At 43.5% G+C, this 8150-nt stretch overlaps 1 protein-coding gene across 2 annotated transcripts; it reads left to right on the top strand.

Moving 5' to 3' along the window:
- Positions 1-412: 412 nt before the first annotated feature.
- Positions 413-5043, top strand: LOC119649987 (PI-actitoxin-Avd5a-like). Of its 2 annotated transcripts, XM_038052440.1 has the most exons (4): positions 413-569; positions 634-783; positions 4436-4585; positions 4921-5043. In XM_038052440.1, the coding sequence occupies exons 1-4, from the start codon at positions 539-541 to the stop codon at positions 4956-4958; spliced, it is 369 nt and encodes a 122-aa protein (XP_037908368.1). In that variant the 5' UTR covers positions 413-538; the 3' UTR covers positions 4959-5043. The 2 variants fall into 2 exon arrangements, with proteins under 2 accessions (XP_037908368.1, XP_037908369.1); XM_038052441.1 differs by lacking the exons at positions 413-569; positions 634-783 and adding an exon at positions 4198-4359.
- The last annotated feature ends 3107 nt before the right edge of the window (positions 5044-8150 follow it).

Below are 8150 nucleotides of genomic sequence, written 5' to 3' on the forward strand. Positions count from 1 at the left end.
GCCCTCTCTTAGCCCAAATGAACTTAAGTCCAACCTTTTCAAGCATGTTCATCACTACTCCTCCCAGGGCCAAGAACGTTATCTATCTATTGCTGCATGCAGCTTTACAATCCGCCCTTTTCCTTTCGTGGTACTGATGCGTTGTCAATTGAATATACACATCAACAATATATAATTAGACTATATCTTTGCTTACAGTGTAACAACAATGGATTATAAACAAATCAACTTGGAAAGATTTTCACTACCACCTGAAACTTCTTTCCTATCTATATTTACATCCCCTTCGTAGGAGTTTTATTAAAATCAAGTTAACCACTATCTCTGCTAAAAACACGCTCATACCACATTTCTGTTATCGTAGCAATTTTTTTCGAATTAATTCCCCTGGATGAGCGTATATCCTCAACAACGAGAATATTACTCAGTAATGTGACTCCAGCTATATATAAGTGAGTGGGATGCTCTAGTAATTTAGTCTCAGTGAATCTTTTAAATCGTGTCTACCAGAATCTAAGTTTTCTAGTATTTGCCAAATATGGCTCTGTTAGCACTCTTCATCATATCAAGTAACTTTTGATCTTTATTGGTGGTGTTTCAACAAATGCTGATGTTATCATCTTTGATTTGTAGTCGTTGTATGTGCTGCTTCTGTTGAGGCGGAGCCCTGCCCATTGATTTGTACTGCGGATTATAGACCTGTCTGCGCTACAGATGGAAACGCTACAAGAACCTTTGGAAACGCTTGCGCCCTAAGAGTGGAGAATTGCCTTAAACGGACGAGTAAGTTTGGTTCCGACTTTGATCATGGTCAAAAGTTGGCCTTAAATTTGAAAGATGTTCACTTATTCGAATGTCCTTCAATTTGTTTTTTGGCATATATATGTACATATAAATGTATATGACTGGGCTAATCGGCAGTGCATGTAACATTATTGATAATTCTTAGAAAATTTGGGTGAAATCGGATACTTTGTAGTAATCTTCAAATCAATTATTAGCACTATTTTCTAGACTTTAATATTTGTCTTCCAAACTCTGCAGACTTCCGGAAGATTCATGATGGGGAATGTCCACAATGAAGATAATTCTGATTGGAATTTGCGAATGCGATTACACGGAAAATAAAATAAAGATAATAAAACAAAATTAAAATATATGAAAGATAAATGTCGTATTTTATCGTCACTTATTTGCTTCTATGTTTGCAGGGAGCGAGGTAGCAAGTTTTGACCATTGCCAGTAATTTTTCGGATTTTGGATTTGGATCTTGTTTTCTGAATATGGAATATGGAGTTGATTGTTTAATTGGATTGATTTTGTGGCTGCAGGAAAGCTACCCAGTCAATAATAATCATACTTTATCGTAGAAATTATTTAATCATCCTTCAAATATTGTCCACCTACTCCACCTAAGATTCTGTCATCGTACGCGTCATTCCGCCAAACGTATGCTCTGCCTATATTTCCCCCCTCTCTGTACAAAGATTTCTTTCAAAGATTATTAGAAGGTCTGATCGTTTTATTCCTCTTTCTTCCTTTCATCCCCTGTGGCGACTTTCATCTTCCTATGCGCACTTGGCCTACTAGTCCTGGCTTCCGTTCCCACTTTCATAAATACCTGGGTCACCCTGCGATTTATCTTTTCCAGGAAACATTTGAACCGCACTCTTGATCTTGTTCTTTCTAACCTTCCTGTGTTTAGCCGTTCCTAATCTTTTCATACCCGCAAACCTGCCAAATTTTTCGCACAGCACACTTCCAAGGTCGGAACTCAGCTCCGGTGACAATCAACTGGGCTCGCCCCGGTAGGTGCCACTCTTCCCCAATGGATGAATCAATTCTGGTAAACGTTGAACTTCTTTTCAGCTACGCACCTCTCCATTAAATACTTCCGCTTCTTCCTTGAGAGCAGGTCGTTCACAGTGTTACTTTCGCGCTTAAACAAAAGCCCGACAAACGTCATCTTGCTAATTTCAGCAACTGAGCTTCATCAGCCAGTTTACTTCCGACATCCAAGACGTGTCTGAAGAAGATAACGTCGTTGCAAATGCTTCATCTCGAATCACGCAAATCATAGTCCCTCCGCAGTCGATTATACGGCAACCAACGAGGCGCAGAAGGAGCTTCAGCTTCAACTTCAGAGCCTGGGGACAAACTCCAAATACACGTTCCGTCGACCCTGTGCTGGATATCAGAGCAAAAATAAGTGATTCCGACATCCTGAGCCTGCTCAGGAACGCCACTCCACCTTCACGACAAACGGCGGCGTAGGTCGACACCCCCAAGGACCTCGAGATTCGAAGTTTACCGGTCTTCATTAGGGTGGACGCTCTTCGGAGGCCGCTGCACCTACCATACAAGGGCCCTTTGAAGTCCTAGAGCGCCAGAAGCACTCCTTAAAGCTGTACGTTCGAAGGCTGAGCCTGTGTGGTTTCAGCTGCGAGTGGAGTGATGTGCGGCACATCGGAGGCATGAACTACGACCCCATTTCCGGTCATGAATTCAATTCAAAGGATATATGGTATATTGATGTTGAATTGAAAACAATGACTAGAAATTATATTCACTCTATACATGTTCGCAAGAGAGAGGCGATTTGAAATGGGGTTGGGGTTACAAAGTATTAAATGTATGGAGTGCACTCCCAATGGAAAACTCATTGCGAAAACCTAGATTGTAAATTTTTTCCACAGGCATTCCCGGAGGATGGTATATTGTCCCTCTGACATTGATAGACCAGTAGCTTACTCCAAACTACGATTTTTTTTATTATGTATATATATATTTCGGGAGCAACTTACTCCCTTCATCAGTACAAAGCTTTGTATAGTAAAATACTGGAGAACTACTGGAGAAAACTTCCACGGCAGCAGTCAGAACAGAGGATGCAGCTTACGCATACGTCCTCTTCCTTCCTGCCTCCGTGTCCGTATTCTCATGGGAGGGACCAGCTTTATTGAGATCTCTCTTGCTGATTTGATTATCTCCCTGCCTACCGGTCCTAATACCCGTGAGACCCGTGGATGTAAGCCCTGGTACGGAGCACAATAAAGCGATGGCCACGGCAGATGTGTTGGTCTTATGCTTCTTGTGCGCATTACCACTGACAGAAGAGTCTGGTGCGTCCAGTGTGGAACTACCGGGGTTTCCAGTTTATTCCCACCTTACGCCGGAGATTCCGCTTCCCTGTGTCTGATTTCTCTGGACTTTACCGCACCTAGTAGTACAGTCATGTATGTGTCTGTGTCCTTATTTCCAAGGTGCTTCATTTTCCTTCGAAGTGCTTTCTTCTGCCGCCGGCTTGGGGCCTTTCCAGGTTCACGGTGTCCGGGCACATGCTGGCGTTAAACCAGTAGCGTCCACGTCACCAGCGTCCCGTTCTTTCGTTCTTCCCGGTAAGGGTGAAGGAGAAGGTTCTGACAGGCAGGATTCAGCCAGTAGTCCCCCCTCCTTAGTGGACGAAGTTTCCTCCTGCGAGCCTTCTTCTTCCGTTTGCGAACGGGCGGGCCGTAGTCGGATTTCCAGTTTCTTACAAGTTGAGAGTTACTGTACTTTCCTTTGTGGCTAACTTTGCCGTACGCACTAAATGCAAGCTTTCCACTGAGTCGGAAAGCATGCCTTCTACAGATTTATCTATAGGGGATATGAATGTGGCGAGGCCTCCAAAATTCGCGCCTCGGCCGCGACATGATTGCTCATGGTCGCGGGTGAATTCGATATCTGTGACTTTTTTGCACTTGAAGAGTTTAAATCCTTCGTTTCCATATTCATATTTTGGACACCCTTAGCGTAGTAGTAAACTGCTACAGGTTTCCCCACCAAGCCAAGGAAGAATAAATAATAAAACAATACATACTTAATATGAAAAATATCATGTTCTTAAAATTAGATGAAAAATGTGAGTGGCTCTAAAAATTTGACCACCCTCTGTGTCTCCCATTAAGCCAAAATCTTTCAATTGCGCTCATAATGACTGTTTTCGGTGTCAAGTACGAATATTTTTACTCACGCCTGAAACTTATTTCCTATCTTTATTTACTTTTTTTGCGACCAAGAATTTTTTATTGGAATCGAGTTATGTAACTATTACCATTATCTACCAGAGTGTATCACCGTTATCAAAGCAAATCATTTTTTCTCAAATTTGTTCTTCTGGATGAGCGTAACCAAGCTAATTTGATATATCCTCAATAACGAGAATGTTATTCAGTAATATGATTCCGACTACATATATATAAGCGGCTGAGATACTATAGTAATTCAGTCTCCGTGAATCTTTTAAATAGTGTCTATCAAAATCTAAATTTTTGGAATAATTTTCGAACATGGCTCTGTTGGCGCTCTTCCTGCTATCAAGTAACTAATTAATTTTTTGATGTTTAAACGTAGAATATCAAAAAATGCTGACGTTGTTATCATTTACGAATTGTAGTCATTGTGTGTGCCGCTTCTGCCAAGGAAGAGCCCTGTCCAGCGATTTGTACTTTGGATTACAGGCCCGTCTGTGCTTCAGATGGGGTTGAAACAAGGACCTTCGGAAACGCTTGTGCTCTTAGAGGAGAAAATTGTTTTAAACGGAAGAGTAAGTGATCTTAGTTTTAGTCAAAAGTTGGCTTGAAATTTGAAAGACTTTAATTTATTTGAAAGTCTTTGAGGAAGTTATTATAATAGATATAAATATACAGACAAAAGCATATGAATGCGCTAATAGATAGTAATGGAATCTTCTTGGTAATTTTTCGAAAAAAAATCATGTGTATTCTACGTCTCGGTTAGAGAATTTCGATGCAATGGATTAATTAGAAAATTGAATCAAATATTGAAATTCTCCATTATCTTGGATAGAATTGTTTTTATTTTAATACTAATTTGCACTATTTTCTAGCCTTTAATGTATTTCTCTTATACATTTTACAGACTTCCGGAAACTTCATGACGGAGAATGTCCAAAATGAAGATAGTATGATTGGACTATGCGAATTTGATAATACAGAAAAACATAGGTAATAAAACAAAAATAAAGGATGTGAGTGATGAATACCGTATTTTATTGTTATTTGTTTTCATTTGCCACTAACAACATCCATTTTCAAGATGGGGTTGATTGATTGATTGTTTGTGTGACTGACGTGGCTACTGGATGTTGTTCACTCACTTATTTCATTCGTAAACACACCATGGGTGTGAATTATATTCAAACGGAAACTGCCTAGTAGTTCTAGCCTCAGCCAGTTAAAGCTGAACTAATAAGGGTTTTGTGTGCAACAAAACGTTATTAAAATCGATTCAATGTATGTCTGTCCGTCTGTCTGCCTTTTTTGGCTGAGGTAAATCAAAATCCAGGACGCATATGCCAGATTCTTACCCACTAAAACCTCCCATTATCTTCTCCATGCTCTTCCTGCCGGACCACCGTTCTGGGATTTCTTCCCGGGCTGTTCAGTAGTTAATTGTTCACTCTATCCAAACTACTTTTGTTCTTCAAATAACAAGTACTGTTACCTCCTCGAATTCGTACAAGAAATAAATTGTAGTATCTGCGTTCACTAAAGCCTAATACACTTTATTGTAAACTTTATTTAAACAATTACGGTCACATTCGCTCGTCACTCTAAAAGTTCGAAAGTTTGTCCACCGGCTTCGTGCCAAGTTGCCTGCCGCGGCTGCGACAACAGTACAGTGCGTCGGCGGAGGCGAATTCACCACTCTGATGTGGAAGTGGCTTATGCCTCCGCCCCCAGCATGATCCCGCCAATGGAGTTGCCGTGCGAACCTGACGCTACACGGGCGTTTTTTACAACATCCACCCGTTGGGCGAAGACCTTCAGCCTTGGCAAGGAGACCCATTTGAGCCGTCCCGAACGTTGAGCTTGAAGGAGTGCTCCAGTCGTTCCAGGATTTTAAAGGGGCCCTCGTGCAGCGGTCTCTGAGGAGCGTCCACCATAATGCGGACCTGTGAACATGTCTCAAAGTCCCTGGGCTGTCGATTCCGGCGTCCTGTGTCGTGAAGGTGGAGTCGGTCGCAGTTTCGAAACTGCGTCACTGAGTAGGCACAGCTTGATAGAGTCATTTAGGCCTGCTCTGATATCCAGCACAGGGTCAGGGAATCGCAGATTCGTACACCTTCTTCGTGGGGCTGGCTCCCGGCGGGCTGTGCGAAGGTCAAAAAGGGGGAGAGGCAAGGACCGTGACCACGACGGATCGTTGCAAGCAATCAAGGCGGCCTTTAGTGTCCGGTGCCAACGTTCCGGCATCCCTTTGGACCGTGAATGGTATGCAGTAGTCCTGCAAGCTTGGCAAGGCTCAAACTGCATTTCCTGGTTCGTGATGGTTACAGCTGGTGCACCAAAGCGCGGGATCCATTCTTGACAGAGGGCCTCGGTACATGATTGTGCTGTAATGTTAGTCCGAGGTATTGCTTCAGGCTACAGAGTAAACCTGTCGATGGTTGTGAGCTAATACTAGTATCCGTGCAACTCTCACAAAGGGCCAATGATTTCGAGGTAGATGGTGAGGAAGCGCTTGATCGACCTAGGGAATACGCCTACTCCTTTTCTTACGTGCTTGTTGATTTTGCACTTCTGGCACGCGATGCACTGTCTGGCCTAAACCTTCACGTCCTTGTCCATGGATGGCGGGGTCTTTTCCAGTGACTAACCGGTTCATTATCCTGATGCCTGGGTGCGCAAGATCGTGTACAGCGTGAAATACTTCCTTGTGAAAATCGGCCAAAATGAATGACCTAGGTCCCTTGTCTGAGGTCTCGCCGACTAAGTAGTTTGATTCAAAGATAGGAAACTCCTTTAATTTGTTTTTGGAGTATGGTGTCTGCAACGACGTTGTTTTTTCAAGACACGAACGTGCACAAAGTCATCATTAAACTCGGAGAGTCCGAAAGGTGCGCATATAGCCGTTTTCGGTATGTCTTTGGGGGCAATAGTAATTTGGTGATACGTTTTAGCTAGATCCAAGATTGCGGAAATACGGCAGTTTGTCAGTGAATGTGTGAAATCACGGATAAGTAGAATAGGATACGGGCCGGGGATTGTCTGGGCATTCAAACGACTGTAATTTCCGTAAAGCCGTTTGGCTTAGGGACCAAATGAAGTGGAGATGACTAACAGCTATTGGATGGTCTGAAAATACCCTGTTTTATTAGAACATCAAACTCTTTCCTTGCAACAGCTACCTTCTGGGATAAAAGAGGGTGCACTTTTGAGAAGATCGGGGAGCCAGTAGTGTTAGTGTGCTGCTGCACACCGTGCTTAACCGGCTGGGAAAAATTATTTTCGGTAGTGATGTTTCGATATTGGGGTTTGGTTGGCAACGTCTTCGAAACCAATGGAAAGAGTGTCGTTTTCACAGGTAGAAATTTTTCCTGACTATCAAAGCTTCCTCTGCAGGTCCACCAATAGGCTCTAGTAACACAAGAACTCTGCATCCAAAATGGGTTTGCTGATGTTCACCAAAATGTATCGCCACGAAAAGCCACCGTAATTCGACACTCATGTCCAGTTGCTTGTAGTCGTAAGTGTGGATGGGAAAAGAGTTCGCGGCAGCCAGTCGGCAGTTCTGCGGAATCAACGTATTTGAACCGGGTTCGGGGAGAACCGACTCCTCAGCGCCAGTATCGACCAGGAAGCAACGCCCGCTCAAAGGCGACGTTGTAGTTCGCTTCGGGTAACCGTCGCCGAGGCACCAAGTGAGCCTATTTTTTGTTGCATTGAAAATGTATCCGGTTGTACTTAAGTTGCTTGAGCGCCGAATTTACGTCGAAGCGGATGAGGGTTCCGACCTGTGACTGCCCGAACGCCCTTTCTGGGGAGCAGACCTCGACCGTGACTGCGATCAAGATCTACCTCCCTAACACAAAATACCTACCGTCGCGTGTAAGCTTCGAGATTGCGTCCGTAAGTGTCGTTACCATTTCTTTCAGGTCTTCCACCTGGCAATGTGTGTCTCTACAGACTTCCACAGCTTTGAGCTGACTTTCTCCCCACCTAGATGCCTTAATTCTCGAAGCAGGTGGTTGGGGCTACGGTCGCCCAGCTCGTTCAGTAAGGGATTCAGCTTCGCTTCTTCACTCAATGATAGCTGGTGTATGAGCTGCTCGTTTAACCTGACCTAGGAGCAGTCCTCCAACACGT

This window comes from Hermetia illucens, chromosome 2 (assembly GCF_905115235.1).
Source record: "Hermetia illucens chromosome 2, iHerIll2.2.curated.20191125, whole genome shotgun sequence".
Lineage (NCBI taxonomy): Eukaryota > Metazoa > Arthropoda > Insecta > Diptera > Stratiomyidae > Hermetia > Hermetia illucens.

What these genes read in the sequence shown, in the direction of transcription:
- LOC119649987 (XM_038052440.1), top strand. Translation starts at nt 539, where the DNA reads ATGGCTCTGTTAGCACTCTTCATCATATCAA. An exon ending in GAATTGCCTTAAACGGACGA is followed by an intron (nt 784 to 4,435) that starts GTAAGTTTGGTT and finishes TACGAATTGTAG; the next exon opens with TCATTGTGTGTGCCGCTTCT. An exon ending in AAATTGTTTTAAACGGAAGA is followed by an intron (nt 4,586 to 4,920) that starts GTAAGTGATCTT and finishes TACATTTTACAG; the next exon opens with ACTTCCGGAAACTTCATGAC.